Genomic DNA, 26,743 nt, shown 5'->3' with positions numbered 1-26,743 from the left:
TCATCACTCATGGGGCCGGGCAGTGGATCGCTGGGTCAGTCAGTAATCTCTTTAGGGGACGTGAAAGACCATCATGAGTCTGTGTGGGATGAATAGCAGGTTGACTCACGATGACAGATCAGACATCAGAGACAGAGAGGGCACTGCTAGCATACTTTTGCACCTAATGAGCATGTTGCATCAGATCAAGTTAGGAAATGTTACACCTTGAAATAAACCACTTTTAGCTAATTTTAGCACAGTATTTTCCTCAAGGAGTTAACAAAGCCACCTGAATTGAAAACTTTCACTAGCAAATTTTATGGGTTTTAGTTAGCTTGATTTTAAAGCTAACAGTAGCTAAGTTGAGCTAGCTAGCCTACCTTTACATATTTGGAAACAAAACTACCAATTTTCCTTTTTTGTTAGCTGAAATGAAAACATGCAGTAACAGATTTTATGGACTGTTGGTAGCTCGGTAATTAAGCTAACAGGAGCTAAGTATGACAAATCTCACTGTTGTGTCTTCTAAAAACTTGTTTTGCTGTTTTGCTTAGTGTTACATAGAAAGACAGAGGTTAGATTTATTGTTTATTGTTTGTATCAAGTGTAAACATGTCCACAACTTAAAATTTAACCACAAATAGCACATTTTAGCAAAGAATATGTTATGTGTTGTAGCTAGCTTGCCAATAAAGCTAACAGTAGTTCTGCTGAAAAGTACAGAAATACCATAAGGGGACAAACGATCAATCTTAATAAAACTATAAACTGCTTAGCTTAAATTTACATATTTGCAAACTAAACTACCTATTTTCCATTTTTGTTAGCTGAAATAAAAACGTTCATTAGCAGATTTTGTGGGATGGAGCTAGCTTGCATATGAAGCAAACAGTAACTAATTGTGAAGAATCAGATTGTTGTCCCTTTTAATAACACATTGTTTAGCTTCTTAACTTAGCATTACATAGTTGGATTAGCAAGAAATAAACTCTTTTATAGTTTGTACTGTCAAAACGTGTGTTATGATTATGATAGTATGAAATGCTCCTCAGCTTTGGAAAAGGTTGCTGGATTATTGTTAAAGTCGAGGTGAAATGAAAAATGTCATTTTAATCCTTTTAGATCACATCCCCGGTAATATTGTGCATCTATTTGACAATATAGGCAAAAAAAATACAGAAACTCCATTTCTTTGTATTCTTATATCAAAATCTGATCATTTTTTCTTCCGGTAAAACTAAATATCACGTGTGCTTACGTAAGTTAGCAAAAAACAATTTCAACCAATCAATCTGCAACATTTAGCCGCAGAGCACCAAGAACGCTCGGTCAGTTAGCTAGCTACTGCGCTGTGTGTGGAGAACGTCTGTCTACGCCCACTTCTCAACGATCAAATCCCTCTAATGATATGTCCCGCCTGCACGTCCTGTTTCACTCGGAAATACGTCACGATACGGAAGCTAGATACTCTCGAAACGCCGTTTCAGCTCAACTTTAATAGCTAGTTAGCCTGGCATGCTAACGTTTGCAGCTCATGATAGAAAATACTGCTTTTTCCTAACACTTTTTCTCTTGTAATTTTTTTGTTTTATGCCAACAAAAATGCACAGATTTATAATAAAAAAATGACTAACAATGTAAGAGTATTAGCGTGTATCTACAGCAGGTTGGCAGACGTGAAAGCTAGTTATGAAACATCCTACAAAGGCTGTATGAGCAGCTGTCCTGAGGCCACAGCTGTAAAAGCACACACTCATTAAAAATATACACACTCATTAAAGATACACACAAACAATAACAGGCAAAAACAAAGCCAGCAGAGGTTGAGCAGAAATAAACGTCTGGGGAGCAAATGCTGCCAGACACCAGCGGTCCCTGCGGATGAGGCAGAAGAGGGATTTAATATGCATGTATACACACAATCACACACGTACACACACTCACAGACAGAATGTGTGACTCTTGGGGTGTGAAGGTTGTCTCGGTCACCAGAAATGAGGCAAATATGTTTGTGTGTGGAGCAATGAACAGTAGTCACACTAGCTCTCACTGAAACATGAATCCTGAATAACAGGAAGCTTCGGCAGACGTGGTGTGTGTATCAGGAGATATGCAGGTCACGTCTGGTTCATATTTTCAGAACTAAAGTTCAAATTTATCTCATCAAACCATTCAGAACTTAAAGTCCACACCGGCTATTCACCGAAAGGGCTGAGCGTTTGTCTGCAGTGGTTTGAAAAGGTCACAGCGCTGATTTACTGTATTTATATTGCAAGGCAGATAAGGTGAAGGCAGTACAGCACATTTTATATACAATGACTATTACCTTTAAAATAAAAGCCATACAACTGAATATCTGGGATTAAATTAAGAGCGACAACATAAGGTAGGTGTGGTTAATGTAGATAAAATCCTCTATAATACTGTTATCTTTTTATGTTACAATACTAAAATATTTTTTGATGTATTTTACTGTGAAAAAAAAAACAGCAATTTTTTTTTTTTTAATTACCAGAAAAGATCGTCTGTTGTTAGAAAATTACGTATTAACATCTATTACATAATTTAATTTTAAAGAGATGGCTACCTTGGTATTAACATGATTATTTTTTTTTAAATTAAAATTAGACAATATCATCAAAAATGACTAAAAATATTTCTCTGTTCTTCTTACAAACACAAAACCTCAAAGAAACATGGAAGTATTTTTACAACCTGATAGAAGAAGACTTTGATTAGCTGTGATTATCGGATGCCATAGGGTCGTGTTTGGCAACTATAACAGCGCTTATGTGTGTGTGTTAAAACTGAAATGTTCTCACAATATGTAGTTATATTGCCCGACAATGGTAAAATGTTTTACAGATATACTAGCAGCAGTTTCTTTTAGCTAAACGTTTATGTTAGCATGCTAACTCTTACAGTACTAGCATGTTGGTGTTAAGCAGATAGAATGTTTACCAGCTACATTTAGCTTCTTAGTATGCTTACTATTGCTGATTAGCATCAAGTCAAAAGTACAGCTAAGGCTGATGGGAATGTCATTAGTTTTGTTTGTTACTTATTAAAATTCTTCTGTCAGAACTGAAGTCTCTGTCAGTGGTGCCAATCAGAAAGCATGCTACTAGCTTAAAAAAGAGTATGCTGATAGCAACAAAAAAGGTGCTGCTAGCCAAAAAAAAGGAGCTAACTGTCAAAACAACAAACTTTCAGACTAGATTTAGGTAAACCTTGGTGAATGGAAGCCTAATTTACCCCAGTAAAAGAGATAAAAACTTTAGCCTTGTTAGCCCATGCTCAAGTCATTACTATGAGATAAAAGAGCAAGTAGTCGGCCTGGGTAAAGCTCAATAATTAATACAGAAACTAATTCATAATTATCACATTTAAACTCATTTTTTCCCGCCTTTCTCACAATCATGGAGGATATTTGATGGCGATAGTTTCATTATCAAGGCTTTTCACCTTATTATATTTACATTTTTTATTTTCACCAGCAAACCTGGACTTTCATGGTTCAGATTCTCTGTGATCTTAAAGTAATTGACAGAAATGTCCTTTTTTTGAGCTTCATCATTTCACTTAAGCCGGTCCATTGTTCTTCGACTTAAACGAGTCATTACCAGATTATACTAAATAATACTATTAGACTGTAATCCATGACCCACACACTCGTCCTGCAGGCCCTGGGGCGTCTTTAAGGACAAGCAGGAATAAAATACAGTACAATGAGTTTGTTCATAAAGGCGGGATTGTTTTCAGGGATCCAGGCTTTGTCCTAACAGTCAGGGTGAGGGGTCACTGGTTGAGGTCAGGGCTCGTAGAGAGTGATGACCCTCAGCTGAGCAGACATCATGTTTACAGTGTTCAAACGGGGGGTATAGGAAGAGCAGGATCCAGCGTGTGAGGAACAAAGACAGTGTAATATATCTTGACCTCTGTTATTAAGCCTTACTAGCAGTGTAGCTAACAGGATGACAGTGATGCTACAGGCCAAAATATTTCTACAACTACCTGACGGATTGCTATGATATTTGCTACAGGCATTCATGAACAGCAGAGGATATGTGCCTCTAACTTTGGTGATCCCCTGACCTTTCTTCTTGCATCACCATGAGGTTAACGTTTGCTGTTTTGGGTAAAATGTGTGGACAACAATTGGATCCAAAAACGTGAAATTTACGACCGTTGTTCTTTAGCCGTATTAGCAGTATAGCTACCAGAACAAGTACCCAAGGGACCTGACCTTTCTTCCAGTGGTACCATGAGGTTGACATTCATGGTTTTGGGTGAAATATGTGGACATGAAATTTGGTGAAAAGATTCATGTCCCACTGAGGTCGTATTGAACCAAGATCGTTTATTAATATATATTTGAGCTCTGTTCTTTAGCAGTGTAGCTAACAGGAGGACAGTGTTTCTGTAGAGGAAAATATTTCAACACCTGCCTGACTGATTGACATGAAACGTGGTACAGATGTTCAGCGTCAGCAGAGGATGCATCCCTCTGACTTCTCTCCTGGTGCCACCATGAGGTTGACATTTGCAGTGCAATTTGGTGCAAGAATTCATGCGTCCCTGAGGATGCACTGAGAGAACTTTGGTTAACACTGACATTGCTCAGTGCTCAGTTTAGCTCACTTGGCTTGCCCCAGTTGTCTAGCTTTAGTCAAGCTACATTATCACAGTGAACACTGGGCAAGAATGTATTATAAAATATATAACAATATGGAATTTGGATTTCATTTGAGTCTATATTCTGCCGTGTCAACATGCCAGACGTACCCAGTAAAACGCTGCTGTAACATCAGATTCTTCCAGCCTCTGTGCAGCCCCTCCATGTGCTCGTGCATCTCTGTTAAATACAACACTTCATTCATGACGCTTGGCTGCTGTTAGCAGATCCTCAATGTGATTAAAGCCTAATTTTGTCCCTCATACAGACACAATCTGTCTCATACCACCCATGACTAAGAGCATCAGGACCCCTGGGCTAAAGCGGGGGGTGTCTGAGCTACTTTTATACTCTGCATGCTGAAACAAGAGGCTGTGAATGAGTGTGTGCAGCAAAGTGATTTGTCACACTCGCAGCACACTTGGCTGAACAAAGAAGTCTCCTCTCTCTCCGTAACATCACAAAGCCCGGCTGTCGCTACACAACGATTGGTGGAAAGCAGCCGCTCTGTCATGTGATTGGTGCATAGCCCGGGGGGCCTCAGTTGTCATGAGTCAGCCCCTTTTTCAGCCTGAGAGGAGGGAGGAGGGGGGGGAGACGGGCTGAGAGGTACAAGTGAGAGAGAGACAGAAGCATCTTTCACACATGCACTGCACTCCGGAAAATTTCCTGACATTTTCAAGGTGGGCTGCAACAGACGAATTTTTCAGCCCAACTTCAGGCAGATTTTTTCCTGCGAGCCTCCGAGGAAAATGTCCACAAGAAGTCGGGCTGATGTGTGAACGCAGCAGGAAATAGTCAGGAACATTTACAGAGAGCGAGTGACAGGGCAGGTGTTTAAAGTCATTTATATAAATGTCTGTTAAGTCTCTACCTGTCGCTGAATGAGGTAACACAATGGAGATTGAGCCTATGGCCCACTGATGAAAGCCTTTGCATTTGCAGTATTACAGACTGGCTGTCTGTGGCGACTTTCACAGAAACAAATCCAAAGTGGCGCCCACTTAGTGACGTGTTTTCCATCAGCCAGCAGTGGTTGGTCTGCCAGAGAGGGTAGGCGGAGCTAAGCGGCTGCTTTTCCACTCTCTGCAAGTGTTGCGAGTAAACAGTAATCTACTATGGCTGAACAAACAAAGAAAAGATGGATGACTACAGATACAACTTCAGAAATAAGTTAAAATCCAAAGAAGAAGAAACAAACTCGACGCTCAGATGAAGCAAACAGTCTGAAAAGGAAAGCGACCGTCAGCCAGGAAAATCAAGAGTTACAACCGGAGCCAACCGTGGACGTCACACATGCAGCACTGTCTGGATATCTGGGAAGTGTGCTCCTGTAATTACTGTTTATCACCACAGGTGCAGCCAAAGAGAACGAAACTAAAATCTTCAAGATTACAAATTTAATACTATTATAACTGCTTTATTTTCCAACATATTTTAGTGTTTGTTCACAAAACTACTTTAATCTGCTCATTTTGCTTCTCTCGAGTTATTTCTCCTCACACACCTCTGCTGTACCTGCACAGTGGCCCTTCCCGCCCCACCTCATTCGGTTTCTCTCTCCCTGTGTGTTTATGCCCTGCTGACATTCATTATGAGCCTTAAGTTTAACAAGTCGCCCAAAAAAAACACAGCTTGCGTTTTGAATTTTTCACCTGTGAGCCCGTCTTCCACAGCTGCGTGAAGCCGTTTGTGAAGAGGGCTCGTCGTTAAAGATCAAAACCAACAGGGTTCAGAATGACACCAGAACTACACAGAGACAGAGTCGCTCCTCAGTCAGTGCATTTACAGGACGGACACACAAGAAGCCCTCTCTCTCCGACGTGTGGAGCTGCTGTTCATGACGGTACAGGAGGGACAGAGCCCAAGGGGAGGATGTCCAGTGGTTAGTCGACGGTGGATGAGGATCTCTGACAGATATAAAAATAAGACAAACGTGTGAAAGGGCAACTGTGGAAAATCTCAGCTGCAGCGTGTGTTGAGTGCATGTGTGAAAGGGGCTACACAGGCAGAAAGGGAGAGAGGAAGAAGAGATTTCTTCGACTCCGGTACATGTGACTCAAAGCTTTATTAGAAAACTGTGTGGTCTCTCTCACACACAAAAGATACAGAAGGGAATGCTAACTTTTTTTTTTCAATGATGTACTCAAAAATATCTGTATAAACCGTCCGTCAGCTCGGCTCCGACATCCAACAGAAAATGATGAAGAAAGGAGCAGATCCACGTCTTGACTGAAGTCCCGAGTTCAGCGGGAGAAGGCAAAGTCCAGATGGTTCGATGCACTTTTCATTTCAGCGCGTTTTATCAACTGAGACGTGAAGGAATCAGAAATCTCCACGAGCTACCAAAGTCAACGAGGGATTGAATGGAAAGAGGAAACAACGTCAGATCAAAAAAACAGCTCTGAAATGAAAAGCATCACCGTGTGTGTGTTCATGGACGAGCTGCATCCACACACTCCGCTCAGTGTGTGTGTTAGAAGCGCCTGTAGTAGCGCTGCGGCGGTCCGTAGTGCATGGGCAGGTCCATGACGTCCATGTTGTGGTGATGGGGGTTAATGGGAGCGTTGTTGTGAAGGTGGTGGTGATGATGGTTGTTGTTATTATTGTTCAGGATGGGAAGGGGCGGCAGGGGTTGGGGCACGTAGGGGGCCGGGGGCAGCCGGGGCATGATCACCTGGTGGTACATCCGGCCCTGGGGAGGAGCCGGCGGGTAGCGGGCGCGTGGAGGCACAAACAGAGGAGCTTGTACCGCCTGAGGGTGGGGAGGGGGCGGGGGGTTTGGGGGGTTTTCAGGAGGTGGACCCACGCAGGGCCGCTTGGTGTCGGTGTACGGCTCCGGTGGAGGGCCGACCCTCTTCCCTGAATTATCTGAGAGAAGAAGAAAAAGGGAGGTTATGGATGAAGCAGCAGCGTCATTGTCTCACATCCTCTTCAGGTTTTACAGACGTACGGTGGCTGACGAGGGCAAACAAGCCGTGGTCTGATTTTTGCAGCATGTTTTGTGGTTTTCTGTTTTGAATTATTGTTTCTTGAATTTGCAGCCTGTTTCTCCTTATTGGAACATTTTGTGCCCTCGTACTGTGCTCACCGTACTGACGACATCTCTTAAGAGTTCATCAGAGGTTTGAATGTTGTCCCTGCACGCCCTCACAAACTAAACACAGGAAACACTCCTGAAAGTGCTGCTGGTTTCTGCTGTAAACAAACATCTTGGTCTGAACAAAAAAAAAGACAAGGAGGAGGCAGCAGAGAGGAAGAATAACGTCGCTGCAGTGAAACATAACTCTGCACATTTCTGCGTCCGTCTCTAAAAACAAGAGGAGACGATAACCAAAAGATGAAGCCTGAATAATCAGACTGACCTGCACTCTTCTTATTCAGCTCGGCCTCGCCTTCCTTCTGGATCTCCTGAATGATCCGCTCGTCGTCTTGCTGCAGGAACAGAAAATGTTGGCATTAATAATTACATGAAGAACGATTTTTACTGTTGAATCAAAGTGAAAGCAGCTCTGGTGGTTAATTCATCAAACTACAATAAATAAAAGTACTTTACTTATATTCCAGTGTTAACCACCTTCATGTCTTTATTGTGTGTTTTAAATAGTAACTAATTCTTTAAATCTATTTGCATGTTCTGTTTTTCTTCATGTATGTTATACTTGACACCATATTGAAACATAAAAAGTGATAATTTAAAACTTTTATATTGTTGAAAGCATTCTGGGAAAAGAAACTCTGGTGTTACTCAGATAATAAACCTGTAACGTGATGTTTTAAAGAAATGTTCCACAATCACAAACAGCAGCAGCAGCTCCGCTGTCATCAATAATACTGTAAATAAAACTGTGAGACTCCAGTAGCTGTTGAGTTCGTATCTTGTAGTTATGTTGTCTTAAATGAAATGACACAGAAACATCCAGCAGCAGCCCGGGCCGACCAATCACACGTGCCCTGTACAGCCTCAGCCTGTACTCACACAAGCAGCTCACTCTGTAACACTGTCTCTGTCTGAGTCTGCAGACGGGTCGGTGATCCAAACTAAGTGATGATGACTCACGGTCTCTAACTTTACAGTTAACCCTTTAAACTCTGCGACAGCGTCTACGTGGTCATTATGCAGTTTTGGAGGATCTCCAAAGGCCTCGTGTCTCTCAGGCTAAGAGGTGATGAAAGTCAATGATTCATGATACTTGATGACAGTTTTGTGTCATAAAGAAAAAACTCAATTCTGACTCTCTCATCAGATTCTGCTGCATAAACAAACATATTTATAAAAAACTTTATTAATGTAGAAATATTAACAAAATATTTAGTTTTGAGATATGCTAACTGAACTATTTTATTTATCTGTTCTTATCTGTATTTACTTTTTGTCTTTTTGTTGCCGCAGCAACTGAATCTCCCGGCTGGGCATCAATACAGGATTATCTTAGCTTATCTTAATACACACTAAAGTGCCAACATTGGTATTTCTGCTTATTGTGATGTCATTTCTACAGTGTATTTAAATACTTCATGTCTTTAAAATATGTACATCTTAAATTTAACTTTTTGCACCAGCTGGTATCTTTTTTTTTATCATTGTAGATCAGTTTAAACAACATTAACAGCGATCGTCTCCTGTCAGATTGTGGCGAACCCCGGCGCCTTTTCACTCAGTTCTACATCACACTAACAAAAACAGGTGAGATAAAGTTTGAAGCTTTTCCTCTCTGTTGCAAAACAAAGATGGCTGATAAACATGTTTAAAGGTTAAAGGATAAATCTTCTTCCTCTCTTCTCTAGAAAAACCTTAAAATAAAGATCAGACAGTCGACCCCTTTAAAGGACCGCTGCCTCCCAGTGTTCATCCCTTCCTGGCAGAGCCGGCAAGACTCGTTGTTTGCCAGCTCCGAGCTGCTGGAGGACCTCCAGCTCATTAACTGCTCACAGACTAATTGTTTGGTCTGGTTGCCAGCGATGCTGCGGCCAGGTCACTGTGGGCTGCCATGTGGTCAGATGGTCAGGGTCAAAGTGCGGGGATTAACAGTCAACATGTTTGTGTGCGTAGATGTAGAGTCACAATAACGCCAGGAGTAAGAAGAAGCTCAGAGGCGGAGGACGTTACCGTGGGGTCGGTCCAGAGCGAGCACTTGCGGCAGTGTCTGCAGGGAGCGCCGGGCGAGCGAGCGTGCTGGCAGAAGTGGTTGTAGCCGGTGATGGGCTCTCTGCAGAGGTAGCACATGAAGCTGCCGCAGCGACACGACATCCGGTTGCAGCCCTCTGACTTCACCAGGCCCGTCCCGCACTTCACGCACTTCCTCACTCGGGCTGCCGTCATCCGCTCCTCACTGCAGCACAGAGAGCGGACAGAGAGTTAAACAAGGGACGAAGAAAAGAAGAGAAACAGGTTCATGCTTGTATTTTCTTACAGCCATCAACAAGAGGTCTCGATCCAGCGTCAGACACAGACACTGCTGACCTGTAAATGTCAGAACCACACCCTCACAGTGTGCAGCAGGAAATAAACCGTCCTGTTAAAACCATCAGGTCAGAGCTGCTCCACTGATCTCTCCACCAGGCCACTTCCTGTATCTTCCAGCACCAGGAAGTAAGAAGATCTGTGGACAGCTCAAAACAGGAAGTGCTGCCTGTGGGGCCAGCTGGGCCACAGGAAGCAGCCGGCCTCTCCGCTTCCTGGAGCGTCAGCCTGTAAACTGTTTACCCAGCATCCTCTCTGGGTTATAAGTCCTGTTGTTTGACTTTCACTGTATTTAATGTAAGAACAGGTGAACCCTTATTTTGAAAGGCCTGTCATGAGTGTCTGAATGTGGGAAATGAAGTGAGGGCTGGTTAGGAAGTTTTAGTAAAATCTGACTGTATTCGAGAGACTTTGTGTCCGTATGATCAGCGTCGATGACTAAGTGTTGGTGCGTTGATAAAGCAGTCCGGCTGCGTCCTGCCCGTTTCAGTGACATCACTTACAAGAGCACCCTCATGCGGATCTCGTCCCGCTCCAGGACCTGCTCGCACGTCTTCCCCATGTGCTGCTTCCACTGGACGTGACACTTCCTGCAGCTCTCCTGCAGAAAAACACAACACAGGAATAATAAATAACTAATGAAAACCAGCGTTACAAAACATAAAAACTCCAACAATAAAATACACAACAATGTCAGAATAAAACAAGAGGACAAAAGGAATGAAAGAGAAACTACTTAAAAAGGACAGCTCGGATTTTGGTACTTATCAATAGTAAGTCGGCCCCTGTAGGAGAAGCCCGAGTTCCTACACAGAAGTTAAGCTTTGCTGCAGACGGGGTCAGGAGCACCACTTAAACTTACATATAAACAAACAGTTCAGTTTTATTATTTGTGTCACTGCTTCATCTCGGCGTCAGACGGCCGTTTCCCTGAGCACTGTGTCACTCCACACAACGAGGCCTTTGAGGTGCTTAACCGCCTGCACCTCTGTGAAGCGAAACTGGTGCATCAGGTGTCATCAGAGCGCTGCTACTTCGGGCCGGATGTTTCGGACAAAGCTGAACACATTCTCCTCCGTTTGGGTAGACCCAGATCATGTCATCGCAACATTTGTGGTTGTTCCTAGCAACAGCGGGATACCCAGACATCATTCAGATCTAACGGCGTTCTCTACATTGCTAGGCCCCGCCGGCTTATTCTTCTCAACTGGAAATCACCCACTCCTCCATTGCATTCACGCTGGGTTCATGAGGTCATGTTGGTTCTCAAACTAGCAAAACACTCAGATGCACAGTCCAGGGCTCCTTGAAAAGGTTGGCACCTCTTTTTTTTATTAGATTATAGTCCCCTGCATCTCCTCCCTCCTTTTGTTCCTTCCTGATGAGTGCATCACCCCCCCTGCCTTTACTGGTTTGTTCTATTGACACTGCAACTTGTGTGTGTAAGGCGGACAGGATGTTGTACTTATGTACTTTACTTATGTAAGTATGCTCATTAATACCCTCTGTTTTTTGTCTACAACAAGAAAGACTTTTAAAAAGTTCTTCATAAGAGGTTTAAAACGATAAAACAAGCTGGAGTTCCTCGGGGAGGTCTCTGCACAGCCGAGGAAACGCTCAGTCGCCTTTTAGTTTTTAAGAGAAACTTTAAAGTTGGACTGTTGTGCTCTCTTTTCTTGGATTTTGCTGCTGAATTCTTAACAAATAAGGAGACTATTTACTGAATTCCAAAATAAAAGCACGAACAATAGCTTCTGTGTCATTTAAGCTCAGCAGTGATCGTGCCCTGTCGATGCTCCTGAGGTGGGAGCAGCACGACTTTGCTCACGTGTGTCAAAGTGAGCTTCCTGACTTTCTGTACGGTAGTTAAAGGCTTGAAAGAGGGATTAGGAATAAGTCAAAGAAGGAGAAACATATATTTAAAACAAAGTTCCCTCTATGTGTCATCAAGACAGAGAGACGATCCCACATTTCCACCCCACGTCCCTCCCTCCCTCCTGCTCTGACATTACTCCAGGTTCTGCTGAATAAGATGAGCCCTGCAGTCTGGATGCTCCTCCAGCGTCTGCTCTATATGCTGCTGGTGCTGCCACTGCAGGCACTTGGACTTGCACGGACACCAAAAAAAAAAGGTGTGGCTCTCCCTGCAAATGTGTGTGTGACTGCAGCAGGAGTGCGATTTTCCTCTCGCTGGCTGGCTGCTCGGTTGCTTAGAAACAGCAGCTCCATCCTCCGAACCCTGCAGCCGAAGACGTTCAAGCTGAAGGACGAGCGGGGGCAGACGACACGCACACACACACACGTTAGCGAGGGTTTGCCTCCCCTTTGCTAACCTTTTGCTAAGTGGTGTCACCATAAATATTTGAGCCTGCTCATGTAATATTAAAGAGCGTGGCGTGTGACAGCTGATGCAGCACAATATGAGCAATAAATCTGCACAGTAACCTCCAGCGTGACCCCCAACCTCGGGGAGGAAACCCCCGCGTTTGTCTTTACACATCCTTTCAGTCGCTGTGTGTCATGTTGCTGTGTGCTTCGGCTCTCACAGGCTCTCAGTGAGACGGCTGTGTTTGCAAGGTCAGACAGAGGGTGGGGAGCTGGAGCGGTCTCGATGGAAACACTGAGGACTCTCGGAAAGTCACACAAGGACTTTTTCAATCAAACCGCAGTCGCTTCAAGCTAAAGGAGAATTTTTGAGGCTGATTTCTTAAAGCTGTCCAATACTCGAGAAACACTAGAGAGTGTGTAAAATGTGTAAAGTACAACGGTGTGTGATTTCAGCTAAACGCAGGTTTGGAGACGAGGTGAGGAGGGGTTACATGCGAGCCAAAAGCTGCAGAACTGGACTCAAGTGTCAGAAAAAGGCTGGATCGCACAAAGACACAGAGGCAGAGTGGTGGATGATCGCCCCCTAGTGGCAAACATAAAGACCAGGAGGACGGGCCGGCATTAGAAAGAGATTGACAGAGAGAATGACAGCGAGAGGGAGTGTGTGTGTCGGACTTGTTTGACAAGCTGCTGAAAAGCAGGAACACACCTGAGCTCTTATAGCGCGGCTAAAAATACAGCCGCTGACGTCGCAGTCAACCCTTGCACTGGGAGTGACTTCCCCGCCCCCCCCCCCCCCCCGCCGAGGGTGTGGAATTCAAATATGAGCGAGTGTGGTTGATGTGTGACAAAGGTTGAGCACACACACACACAAAGACGTGTTGCTGTCTTACTTCTACATCCCTCTCTGCCTCCGTTTCCATTCACTCCCCTCCCTTGAGTCCTAGCCTCCTTCATAGGGTCCTTCCTTCCTCCCTCTCTGCAGCATCTCCTTCCTCCGTCTTCATTCATACCTTTCCTCTCCTCCTCTGGATCTCCAACTTTTTCTATCTCTTCCTTCATGGTGCAGGCTGCAGCAGCCCTTATAAGGCAGTACAAGCAGCTTGCAGAGCATGATTGGGGGGCTGCATTGAGCTTGTGTGTGTGTGTGTGTGTGTGTGTGTGTTTGGTAGGGAGGTGGCTTTTGCTGCAATCTAAAGTGAGTGCACACCACAGGGCAGGCAGGAAATCAGAAGATGTGAGCGCAACATGACTCAATGCAGATTAATGTGATAATGTCCCAAGATGCCAACACACACACACACACAGATGCACACACACTCGTGTGCACAGACCCCGCTCTTGTTCGCTCTGTGACAGCCTCCCTGCGCCCTACATTTCACATTCCTCAGCGTTCATGAAGTAATCATACGCAGGCCAAGAACCCGCTCGTCCAAATGTCCTCATAACCACATGTGGAATACATTAGCCCCCACATGTGTGCGTGAGCGTGTACGTGTGTGTGTGTGTCGTGTAGGTCAGACGCAGCCAGGGGAGGGGCGCGGCAGAAAGGAGAAGAGAGAGAGAGAGGGGGGAGGAGGATCTGGGTCAAACTTGATGTGAACCACATTTGAAATGGAGGAGGAAGTGTGTCGGACCAGTGAGGGACCAGTACGAGGGGAGTGGACGGGGCAGGCAGCCAATGAGGCGGCGGAGCTGGGAGGAGGGCGGGTGGGCTTAGAGAAATGTGTCAGTTACATAATGAAGCCCCTCCCTGCTCGCAGGCTGAGCGGGGCTGTACAACAACTGTCTTCAACTGTGCCTCACTGATGAGGAGCAGCATGAAACTACAGAAAAACACATTAAAGCTGCTCTGTGTATTAATTATACGTGCTTGTGGGTGGGGGAGGGGGTCCTGCCACAGAAAGGGGAAAAACAGACTCACCAGACAGCACACAGCCACTGACTCACATCCTCATTCTCATTTACAGGGAAATAACTTAACTTTCTGTTGCACTGAACACTTATTGTTCCCTCCATGATTCAAAAAGGATTTCATCCTCTAAAACACAGAAGCAGTTTGTTGTTTCAGAGCTTAAAGTTGTCACTATTCAGAAAAGAATCGGACCAGAGCAACTTCTCTGGATCTTTGGGCGTGTGTGTATGAGAATGTAACGTGATGCAGCTGTGCAGCCACACTGCAGAGCGGCTACTACGAACCTCTGGCTCCACCTACAGGCTCATGGACAGAACTGCAGCAGGAACAATGAACATCTCCTGTCAGCCCTTTGCATTCATAAAACCTGAAAGTTTGTTAGACTACAAGTGTTGTATTTAATATAATTGTGAATCTGACAGTTTTGTAGGAGTCCAATAACAAATCCTTGTGGTACTCCTTAAAGCCCCCCTTCAGTGAAAATCTCCATGTGGTGTTCTTCATGTGCTACAAGACATATCAGGGACAACATCAGCAGTCATCTCCATGGCTGGGCCTGTCTGCTTTTAAACTGCAGTGTACCAAGGACAGGCTGAACAACACGTTTTCAGACTGGCAGGTTTGAGACGTCACAAACCTAAGGAGCCAATCCCGTTAATGGACGGGGTGACGCTATGCATATCATTATGTGCAACCTATGACAACCACTTCGGCGATGCACGAGCCAGCTGTAACCATCATCTACTACTTCCGACGACTAATGTTAACGTTACTACGGCTAATTACTACATTTCAAGCTAGCTAAGTTTCAACATGTTGCCACTAAACGACGGCAGAGACAAGTTTTGTTTTCGGCTGGAATTTTACGAAACGAGAAACGTAGCACAAAGCGGGCGGGGAATATGCAGATTGGGGTATTTTTAGTGAGGGAGAAGGAGGAGATGTCTTAAAACATGACTGGAGCAGCTCTTTAAAAATATATACTCTTTTTTTAAACAACTAGAGAGCTGAAACAAAGCTTTACTTTGTCTTCAACATTAATAAGATATAAGGATGACCTTCGTCCTAATTCACCATATTTACACAGCGGCCATTTTCCTCTGACGTCATGCTCAGGGTTAAAAGCTCAAATACTTTCAAATTCCAGGTTGCAAATCATTTAAAACGTAGTTAATCTGACAAAAACGTTGGGCCACATTTTAGGTTTTAAAAGAAACGCACTTTATGACACTTTAAGGCCTTTCTATATCTGTAGCTAAAAAATGGTTGAATTCTGATGTGACCTGTTGTTTAATTATATCTAATGGATTATTCAATATGATGTTTTACCTTTAATCATGTCCTAATGTCACTCTGGACATGCAAACCCTGTTACATCTCAGAGAACACTACGAGCACAGGAGAGTTTCGTTCTTACACCAGGAACAATCATCAGGAACTGAATTAACGTTATTAAAGTGCCCCAGTTCCTCTTAAGAAGAGCTGGTTTCTGCAGAAAGTTCTTGTCTGGTCTCGGCCCGGCTGTTAGTGCAGTTTAAAGGCAGCACAGTCAAATGTATCAAAGTCCCATTAGCAAGGCTACAACTCTTTCTCTCTGCTTATTAATCTATTTAACCTCATTGGGTTTTTTTGCAGTTGAATGGTCAGTTTTGATTTGCAAAATGTGGCAAATTAAAGGAGGGTATAATGCTAACTTCAAGCTTCATATTTCACTCTGTGATACCTGTGGATTAGCTTAGCATAATTTACAGTTAAAAACAGTCCGCATTTTTCTCACACTGGTGCTCTGTGCAGGCCCTCATACAGCCTCTGCCTGAAACCACTCAGTCAGCTCTGTCCCTTTAAGAAACCCCGCCTCTACAAGCAAGTGACGTCACAAAGTGCAGCGTGTAGAAAAAAACAGGTGAAACCTGGCGTTCACAGCAGACTGAGCTGAGGAGCCCGGGGATTACTGCAACATACTTTTACCTACAGATTTGAAACTTCACCCACGTTTAGTCTGAACATTCAACATTATATTATATAAATGGTAAATGGGCTGTACTTATATAGCGCTTTTCTAGTCTTTGCGATCACTCACAGCTGCTTTTACACTACATATCACATTCACACACTGATGGCAGAGGCTGCTACGTACTTCAACATGTAGCCTGAGGGAGCTGGGGATCGAACCTCCGACCTTCCGATTGAAAGACGACCGACTCCACCACTGAGCCACAGCCGCCCCTATAGATATGTCTTAAAATGTAAACCAGCATAATACCCCCTCTTTAAGAAAAATGTTTCTCGGGACCTTGTCCAAACCATAGTATGACATGTATAAAAAGATGGCCGACATGACAGCTCTTTAAAAGTGAAGCCAAACTATAAAATCAAAATACACGCCAAATACATTTTTCTCAAACATGGTTTCTGTCATTATAGTTAGTTCTTATCGTGCTGATTTACGTCCAAGTGTTCATTTTTCTAACAAGTTTATTTTTAATTAGTTATTTGATGCTGTAAAAAGGATGATTGACAGCTCTGTTGACAAACACGGCTCCTGCAGTCTATCTGTTCCGGATAAGCAGAGTTGAGAACGAACGGCGAGAGGAGACGTAACTAAAACAATCACTACAGTCACTGAAGTTTCCATATCTGTGAACGTCTGCTTCAGACCAACACAAAGAAGATGTTCTGCTGTTAAACACGCTGGTGTGCGGGGTCCTTGCTGTTTTTTCGGTAAGTTAAGTGTGTGTTTCGGTTAGCGGAAGTGGCTACGGCGGCTCCATCCGCCGATCTCTACTGCACAATCTCTGGCTCCAAATGACATCACCATAGCAAGATGGCAGCGCCCGTAACGGGGGTGTTTTTGGCTTCACTTTCAGAGCAGATGGAGACGCGTCGTCCATCTATATATAAAGTAATTGGTCCAAACATGTTAATTATAAAATGTAAAGTTAGAATTACAAAAACATTTATTTTACAATAATCTTCACATCTAAGAAACTGAACACTTAAATATTTTCTTTTGATCAACTAACTGTATCTAATAATTTCAGCACTATTTAACAAATGGGACTAATATTTGCTTCAAGTGTTCGACAATACTTAAGTTATTAGTTCACTGTTACTGGAGGCCTTAATGCCATGGCTGAGGGTGGGAATACACACATTCATCATATCATACTGTTGACACAACCTCATCTGTTTCTGGGAATGTAGTAAAGCATGAGTGTGTGAGTCTGTGTTTGTGTTGAGTCACAGGGATTGCAGAGCTGCGCAGGATTGAAGAAGATTAACAAACACACACAAAGACAATGAATGGAGGGCTTCAGTTTGTGTGGTCAGAGTGAGAAATGATTGTAAGTGTGTGTGTGTGATTCTGCAGAAAAACAGACTTTAGGCTGGAATGCATGCGACAGCCTTGGCAGACACAAAGCATCGCCTCCCCCTGCATTCCTCTGACAGAGGGAGGAGGCTGCAGATAAACTGGGGAGGGAGACAGAGGTGGCGGCCTCGCCACATGGAACCGTTTCATCACCTCCATAAAAACTGTTCATCAATCTTTGCCCTGTCCCTGTTCTCTGTCTCACGTCTGGGACGCGCTGAAGTGACTCATGCTGAGGTGGACGCTGCACTCTGAGCTTTCGGGCTTTCTTAGTCACAACGGACATCAGAGGACGAGGCAAGTTTAACCTACATTTGTACCGTGTAATTATTCCTGTCCAGTTGTGGTCTGTAGATGAAATTAAGGTTGCATTACAGCAGCCTGGCCTCCCCAGAACCCAGAAATAAACACAGAGTAGGACTGACCTTGCGGCACCGAGGGTTGGGGCAGCTGAACAGAGACATGTCTTTGTCCAACAGGGCTGGGAAGTTGCAAAACGGACACCTGGAAAGACCAGAGAGGGAGGAGGGTTATGGGAAACGAATGATAAAGCTATGAGACAGAAAACTCCAGACAAAGAATCCCACTGTCCTTTATGGTTCATTAAAACGCTCTGATAGGGAACCCAATCATAGCTTTCACCACCGTCAGGGACAGTTGTGTTTTTTACTGCACCACAGAGTTCATTTCGTTTTATGAAAAGTAGTGTTCGTCAACGACCTTTTTCCCCTAGACGAAGACAAGCTAAAAATAGTTAACAAGCCAGGACTAACATGCCAGTGGAGGGCTGTCAGACATTTAAGTTCCATGATATTATCCCCCTGTGTGTGTTTAATCTGTCCGTCAAATACATAAAATGCATTCCTGTAACTTGTTGAATTGGTTGAGGGGCGTGCAGATCCTCCTGAATCAGACCCAGCCGTACAGGTGATGATGTCCCAAAGAGGCAGCTTGACAACAACAATTGCAAAACGAACAGGTATCATGAAGGTGGTTATACACTTCCTCTGTGTCACTCTGCTTAAGGCTCTGTGCACGCTCGCAGGAAAAGCGTGTTATGCGTCATTCTTGACGCTTCTTCCTCACGAAAAGGAGCGATCACCAGCTGTCTGCTTGTGTCAGACTGTTTAAAAGTTTTGACAGTAAAAAGCAACACTGCTGCTGCAAATAAGGCAAGAGGGGAATGAGCAGAATGTGCTACTGTAACTGCACGGCTTCGTTCTGTTGCTTTACATGCGTAACGTTACCTTCTAGAAGTTTCTAATTACACATAACCTCAGCTCTGAGGATCTGTGTGACCTGTGGACATTATTAATGAAAGGACGGCGCTTTACAGCAGATTGAACCTGTATAAGGTTAGCTGAATTGGTTTAAAGTGAGAAAATGTTTTGACTAAAACTATGGAAGGGTAAAATTGACTGAAATGTGACTAAAATTAAAAAGCATTTCCGTCTTAAAGGAGCAGTTCGTCCCTGGAGAAAGCCGCTGTCAGTCAAAGCTGGTGTTCTCTGTAATCAATAGAAGCAATAATATTTGAAATTGGCGCCATAGCTGTGGAGAAAGTTATACAAACAGCTCGTAGAATGTGTCCATTCTACATTCCTACAACACCCAGCATGCATTGCACCCCTTCCTCTGAAAGGAGCGGCCCAGCGAGAGACACTGGAGCGCAATTCTACCGTTTCTCTGCAGGCGATGGCTCAGAGCGGTACAGAATCTGAAACACGATGAGAATATACGGGTGGATCGTCTAAAAAACCTTCAGGTCTGCAGTCTACATTTCAAACCTGACGATTTTGAACGAGACATGACATCGGAGGCGGGCGTCCTTGATTGAGGAAGTGTAGTGTAGCGAGCTCCCTGGCGCGTTTTACATAGTCTGGCGGAGGTTTTCCAGGGCCCATTGGAGAAGCGGATAGCGTCCTCCAAAGGCACAGAGTGAAACCGCATTAGCCCCCCGTAATAGCAGGATAGGACTGAGGTTGAAAATCAGCGAACTGGCCCTTTAAGACACAGGTCCAGCAGCGACTTGAATCCGTCTGATATTATAATCTTGTTCTTTGTGTGGATGATCCTCAGGTGTAAATATTTATGTAAATAATCAACTATCAACTGACGATTTCCAGGATTTTTTTAATTCATGGTTTATTCTTAATATTGTTGGAAAATATAAAAAAATCACAACCTCAACCTTTAAAATTTGTTGCCATTAATCTTTGCTTTACAGACTAATTAATTAATCAACCATTGTTCTGGTTGCATGAAGGATGTTAAGTTTATGGAGCCAATAGAAACATATTGGGAATGTGTAATCCAGCCCACACTTACCGAACGAGTTCATCAGCACAGGTGGCAGCGACCGCCTCCTCCGCCTGCCTCTCATAATATTTACACAGTATGTTCTCTGGGAGGACCTTCTCCAGCTCACACACCGGGTAGGAGCACGGGCAGCCGCCCTCCATGCAGCTCAGCTCCGACTGCGACATGAACACACAGAGGTAACTGACAGGAGAACTTAGAGACAGACAGGTGGAAAACTTCCCCTTTAAACTGCTTTTAGATAATTACAGCAATAACATTAATTTGAACATCAAGCCCTCTGAATACAAATTCTCCAGCTCAGGAAGACGTGGTTTTATAGATCTAGTAGTTCTGGCAACATCTGCAGTGACATCCTGGTACAATGTGAGAAAAACTGTGTGTACGTGTGTCCGTACCTTTCCAGAGCCAAATACAGCCTCTTGAGCGTATTTGACCAGGCACTCCTTACAGAACAGGTGACCGTCTGAACACTGGGTCATCTTCTCAAACGCAAACTCCCCGAAGCAGCAGCCGCACTCGATCAGCTGGCCGTCCTGCAGCAAGAATCGCAAACAGACTTTTAGTGTCATTTTTCAGTGATCGTCTTTTCATGACGACCACGTACAGAACGAGCCAACGTGAAGGCGACATCAGCGCGTTTCCTACCTTTTTGTATTCATCCTCGTTCACCTGCAGAGCTAGGAGGAAGTCCTCGTGCTGGAGAGGCAGAACGAAAAGGGAACATGCAGCAGTTAAAATGTGTTCTTGGCTTTGTATTAAAGTCATGTTTGATTCTCTCTTGAAGTGTTTTATGCTAATTAATCTGTGTTAGACAACCTTTAGTCAAATAAATTCCCTTTTATTTAAAGCCCCTACATACAAACATATCTGTGTACCTCTGCCCATTCCTTGGCCTTCTGCTGATAGAAAGAAAGCTCCTTCTGAAGAGAGGCTTCCAGATTGTTGTACGTTCTGCAGTAGCGACGGTCGTTCTCCAAGAAATACATCCTCTTGTCAAACTTGGCTGAGCCTGCTGGACAGAATCAACCGTTGAGTGTGACAAGTTTTAATGTAACAACAGCTTTTCTATAACACTGATCAAAGCCCAGACACAGAGAAAGATATTCAAACATCCTCCTACGATGTAACTCTGTGGTGAAACTCAATACAGCTTTTGTGAAGAAACTCTGTGACTTGTAAAGTTTGTTTACCGTGCTCGAAATGGAAATCGATGTAGCAGCGCTCAGAAGAGGCTCTGCTCCGTCGTCTCTTCCCTGAGGGGTCGCCTGACTCCTGCCACTTCTTCAGAGCTTCACATAAGGCCTGGAAGAGTGGGACATTTTTTTAAAAGAGGGCAAGAAAGTAACGGGAGTAATGGCAGTTTAATGTTATCTCTAAAATTTGTATAAACAGTTAGGAAACGAGGAGATGCTGGAATGAAATACCTGTAGTGGGTGATTGCATCATCACATGTAAAGCATTGCTACTGCTCTTAAAGAGCTTTAAAGAGTGTTTAAAGTGCAACTGTCAGGGGACCCAGATGGGCTCCTTGTGGAATGCCTTCAGCCGATTGTTACAAAGGACTCCAAAGAGCCTCTATTGCCTCTTTCCCACCTAAATTTAGTGTGTTGATGCAGGTTTTTCAGACCCGGGAAGACCCGCTTATAGATGCCGGTGTCTCTGTTCCCATTGCCAGAGAAGTATACTCCTGCTGGTCTCTTTTCTGCTGTGTCACTGTCTGACGTCACAAACGCGCCCGAAACAGGGTTAGTAAACAGTGAAGATGTTACGGTGGTTAGGTCTTTATTGTATTTATTTATTTATATTTATTTATCTATTACTCATTCAGTCAAACTTCCCGCTGACAAATTTGGAAAGATGTGCGAGCGCTGCTCGGACGGAGACGGGCGGAATTTGTAGCTGAGATGACAAGGAGTCGCAGAAGTTACCTACAGAGCATAGCATCGCGCCGGAAAGATGGCGGAGATTAGTGTGTCGACACGGGGTTTGTGTTCCAATCATTGCTGATTGGAGCCGAGGCGATAATTACACGGGTCTACTGCAGAGTCATTTGACCCGGGTCTGAATGCCGATTGTAGCGTTTCCCATTAAGCAAAAAAGCCGGGTGTTAGCAGGTTTTTTTGACCAGTGGGGACGCGGCTTCACTTTTAGCTTACATTGCTTAATTACACAGTGTACAGGGAGAGAACAGGTACCTTTCGTGTGATTGCATAGTGTCCCTTCAGAGCATTGAGGGCCCATTTGATGTCTTGACAGCTGAGCATCCTGAAATCTGCCATAAGCAAGTCGGCAGCCTGCATCACGGCTTCAGGTCCCACCGAGCCCAGATTGGCATAGTCAAACAGGTCTTCTGTCACCTGAAAAGAACAGAGACAATCAAAGCACTTATGAAATCTGCAGCTGCCGGCTTGCGATTTTGAAACAAGAGATTTTAATTGTTTAGGGGAAAAGTTAAATAATCATCTTTCAAGGCAGGAGACATTGAAGGTCTGTTTGTGCACTCTCTGCTGATGAATTAAGTGAATAACTCTAGTGTTTAAACATCAGCCTCTTACCTCTGTCTGGGTGTCTCCAGACTCCAGTAGGATGCTGGTGGGTGCCGCTGCGGCTGCTGCAGTCTCCCTTCTTGGATAGTCTGGGTTCTCCAACAGCAGGTTACAGATACTGCAAACACAGGAGGGAGGAGGGGCATGTTAACAAGCTCACACAGTTACAGGAAGACCTGTGAACACATCTTGCAACTATAAGTTCAGCTCTTATTCAGGTGCTAGATAAAAGGCTTGTATTTCTTACACATTCAAGTCTTTCACATTATTCTTTTGGATCAGTTCTGCTACATAGGCTTCTTGGACATCTGGGAGGAGATCCAACTGTGGAGGAGACACACAGAGGGGAACAGAAAATGCATGAATGCAACTGGAGAAGGCGAGAAGCAAACTTACACAACGACTGAAGTCATTTAACTGTTTGGATAATAGAGACACAGGCAATTCATTCTATGTTAATGTGGCACTCACCACGCCAGTGATTAGGGCTCTGACGTGGGGCTGCTGCTCCGCCCTCTCTCGGGGAACAGAGGGACCCGGCCTCGCGTCCTCTATTCGAGGAATGTCCTCTGGTGCAGGAGGGACGGCGACCAGACCAAGAACTGGATTGACCCCGTCTTGGTTTGGAGCTGGAGCCAGAATGAGACGAGCCACTCCCCCGTTATAGGGGACTGAAGCTGCATGAGCTGGAGGGAGCTTTGAAGCCAAGTTAACCACCCTGAAGGTGAGGCTGCGTGCTGGTGGGCCCGCAGAGGAGCCACCAGCCTTTGCTGGGGGGTTGGGTACAGCCTCCCCGGGCGCCTGGCTCCCCAAGATGATCCGGTGCCCTGCCTCAGGAGGTCCTAGTCTCTCAGGGGCTGCGGCTATTAGCACCGCAGGGGGGATCACCGGTATCACCTGAGCGGGTTGAGGAGCTTGGACTGCAGGCTGGGCTGGAGTTTGTGCTAAGGGCTGAGGTTCAATCTGAATGAGATTCCCCTGCGTGCGAAACGACACAGGGTGCAGCACATTCTGGGGCCTGACCTGCAGCTGGGGTTGGGGTTGGGTTATTAGAGCAGAAGCTTGGACGCTCGGCTGTTGGGGAAGAACGTCTAGATTCACCTCCTCCACCTTGATGAGGTGGTTTTGTAGGGTTGTGGTTCCCCTGGACTGGAGCTGTGTAGATGTACCGGGTTGAGACTGTGTCCTTGCGTGGGACCGTGCAGAGGACGTGCTGGCCTGAGGATTGTCTTGTGATTGAGTACTTGTACCAGCCTTCTCGTGAGTCTGTGTACAAGAACTTGATGCGGCCGTTGCGACCGCACCAGAAGACTGTGAGGCACAGGTGGAGGTTCCCGCCTGGGGCTCCACCATTAAGTGTGCTGAAGAGCCGGGTCGGGGCTGTACGAGTCCAGATGTGCTGGGCTGAGGCTGCAGCAGTTCTCGTAAAGGTGCTCTGGATGTGATGGAGCTGGCCTTGGCGTGTGTGGAGGTAGACGGGGTTTGGACAGAAGAAACCGCATGGAGCTCCACCTTTGTGTGTGCTGATGTACCATCCTGCTGCTGAGAGTTTGTGTGAAGTTTTGGCTGAGATAGTGTCTGTGATGAAGAGCCGGGGTGCGGCTGCGTGTGAGCAGAAGCGCTGGACTGCACTGATGTTCGTATGGCTGGCCTTGATGCCGAGGCGGCCTTGGTATCTCTGGAGGTAGAGGGGGCAGAACCAGGGTCTTCTGTGGGAACCCCAGAAGTTGCGCTACTGTGACCTGTGTCATGACTTGCTTTGTGCGAGGCGCCACTCCATTTTGCAGCTGGGCGAATCACATGTCTGCGTGCAGGAGTAAGAGGCTGCAGGAAAACATAGGAGGAAAAGAAACAAATTAAAGGATGAATGGAAACAAAGTTGAAACTTCTGCAGCAGGAACACTGTAGCACAAAAAAAACCTCTTGCATTTCTGTGCACAAAGTTACAGATATGAATGAAACAGATCTGAACACAGTGTCGTTTAGTCACCTCCAGGATGCTGACATCATCGTCATCGGCGTCGTCTGGGACTAAAACAGGGCTGTTGGGCAACAGAGTCACAGGCTCCTCATCCGAATCATCAGAAATGGTGATGAACTCCCTCTTACCGGGACGAGAGCCTAAACAAACACAGTGACAAGTCAAATAGTAGATATGTGAATAACGTGGGGATAATCATGTCTACAAGGTAAGAGGAAAAAAGAAAAGAAAATGGATGGTTGAGCCAGTGCAAAACTTTTATGATTGAATTATATGTAACAATTGAGCGACCATAAACGCTCTTTTTTGCACAGCGTTTGTACACATCTGTAAGGTTGCATGTCTACTTTAAGACTATGTCTAGTAGGACTGACATATGCAGGCCACAAAACAGGGTTACATTTTATAGGAAATGTTGTGATACCAGGATACCATGCTAATAAATAGTGTTATCGCCTGTCCCAACCTGCTGTTGATGAATCAACTGAGGTGTAAGAGATTCACAATGATGGTCTATTCAAATTTAGCATCTGAGGTATTAGTTAGTGTGGATGTGAAGGTGTGTCTCACCTTGACTGCGGTGGACATTGAAGCTCGCCAGGTGAATGACATCATCATCGCTGCCTCCATCTGCCATTTTGAACCCACACCTACCAGCTACCTGGATCCACCCACAAACAGTCACTGCTCATTCAATACCATCTACTCCACACACACACACACACACACACACACACACACACAGTGTTATTGCTGGTATTCCCCTGGAATGCCAACGAATCGTTTCACTATCCTGAATCATATGACACAACATTTCCCAAACTCTGAACTTGACAAACAAGGCAAATCAAACCACAACATTAACTTAAAGTGGACAGCTCAGCAGCCATGTAAGCTAAGGAAGAACATAACGAACTTATAACAAAGCAGAGATCTAAAGCACGAGTTAAGAGGTGTTAGGATTTGTGCCACCTACTAAAAATAACATTAGCTAGCTAACTAAAAGTTGAACTTATGTGTCATCAAACATGATCCCACAAGAATATGGTGGTTGAAAACATCCACTCTGTCACCATTACTCACTAACCCAGCCCTACTTCCCGTGGATGTAATCAAATCTGGCATGAAATCAATGTAAATCTTACATGCTGTTAAACAGAAGACGCTAACACTGCGAGAGGCTGGCAGTGTTGAAATACTTACTTTATTAACTCGTATTTTAATCGTGAACATGACATTATTCTTAACACTGCTATGTTAGCTTAAAGTTTAAGATGCGGTGGCTAAAACAAACATATCAGAGCAGCAATCGATCATTTCCGCGCACACACACAGAACAAACCCCAGCTCTCAGCTAAGCTAATGTTAATTAGCTTGGCTTGCTAGCTAGCTAGTAGGTTACACAGTTAGCTCACTTCCGTCGGGATTTCCATCCATAACAACGCTTCGAAACAATTATAGACAGTCTAAGAGCAAGATGTGTAAAATATGAATGCAGAAATGTCAAATACCGCAGCTTCGTGTCGATAGCCAGGACAAAACACCTTCTTGGGAGCCTGACAATCCGTGAATATCGAAACAAACTGCCAAAACAAGAACAGAAGCAACGTCACGCGTACACTGCCGTCCGCTACGTACAAGCGGTGGTGGCCTCTGGGAAATGTATTCCTACAGGTACAGAGCACGACTACTCCCAAGAGCTGAATGGAGGAGCTGTTCTATTTACATGTAGTTCTATTCATAAGCCAATAGCATTACGATGGGTTGCTACGGTAAAATAATTATAGTAGTAGTATTTTTTTAAACTAAAGCTAATAATTTAAAAATAAAAGTTTATCCCGAATTTCAAAAGTAAATATCATAAAGGCAGAAAATATGACCGGCAACAATACAAAAACAAAAAATCATATATCAACAATAACTACACTTTGGTGGAGATTTTGGTTCATGTAAATAATACATGTCTGTTTACACTGCACAACTTTTAATTTTAAACTGTAAGCTTTTTTCACTCACAAATATTCTGCTCTGTGTTTATTGTTCTGCATCAAAACAAATTCCTCGTATAACATTAACATTCATAACATGTATTTATATATACAGTGAATGCTGACTCATTTGAACAATGTATCAGCAGAGAAAATAATGCACACAAAACAA

General features: G+C 44.4%; 1 protein-coding gene across 1 annotated transcript; it reads right to left on the bottom strand.

The window, feature by feature from the left end:
• Positions 1-6,710: 6,710 nt before the first annotated feature.
• Positions 6,711-26,182, bottom strand: rnf216 (ring finger protein 216). The gene is made up of 17 exons (XM_069675991.1): positions 26,095-26,182; positions 25,154-25,285; positions 24,593-24,723; positions 23,074-24,426; positions 22,850-22,926; positions 22,612-22,720; positions 22,252-22,413; positions 21,247-21,358; positions 20,932-21,065; positions 20,702-20,752; positions 20,452-20,589; positions 20,063-20,211; positions 18,160-18,238; positions 10,625-10,722; positions 9,768-9,990; positions 8,023-8,092; positions 6,711-7,528 (listed from the first exon to the last, which is right to left on the bottom strand). The coding sequence occupies exons 2-17, from the start codon at positions 25,218-25,220 to the stop codon at positions 7,134-7,136; spliced, it is 3,348 nt and encodes a 1,115-aa protein (XP_069532092.1). The 5' UTR covers positions 25,221-25,285; positions 26,095-26,182; the 3' UTR covers positions 6,711-7,133.
• Between the last annotated feature and the right edge of the window lie 561 nt (positions 26,183-26,743).

This window comes from Semicossyphus pulcher, unplaced genomic scaffold (assembly GCF_022749685.1).
Source record: "Semicossyphus pulcher isolate SPU_LCO1_2020_fin unplaced genomic scaffold, fSemPul1.0.p SCAF_25, whole genome shotgun sequence".
Lineage (NCBI taxonomy): Eukaryota > Metazoa > Chordata > Actinopteri > Labriformes > Labridae > Semicossyphus > Semicossyphus pulcher.
The sequence above is the reverse complement of the archived record's forward strand: the minus strand, read 5'-3'. Positions and strand labels throughout refer to the sequence as shown.

What these genes read in the sequence shown, in the direction of transcription:
- rnf216 (XM_069675991.1), bottom strand. Translation starts at nt 25,220, where the DNA reads ATGGCAGATGGAGGCAGCGATGATGATGTCATTCACCTGGCGAGCTTC. An exon ending in AATGTGAAAGACTTGAATGT is followed by an intron (nt 22,721 to 22,849) that starts GTAAGAAATACA and finishes CTGTGTTTGCAG; the next exon opens with TATCTGTAACCTGCTGTTGG. An exon ending in CCAACCCTCGGTGCCGCAAG is followed by an intron (nt 10,723 to 18,159) that starts GTCAGTCCTACT and finishes GTTTTTCTGCAG; the next exon opens with GAGAGCTGCAGGAAGTGTCA.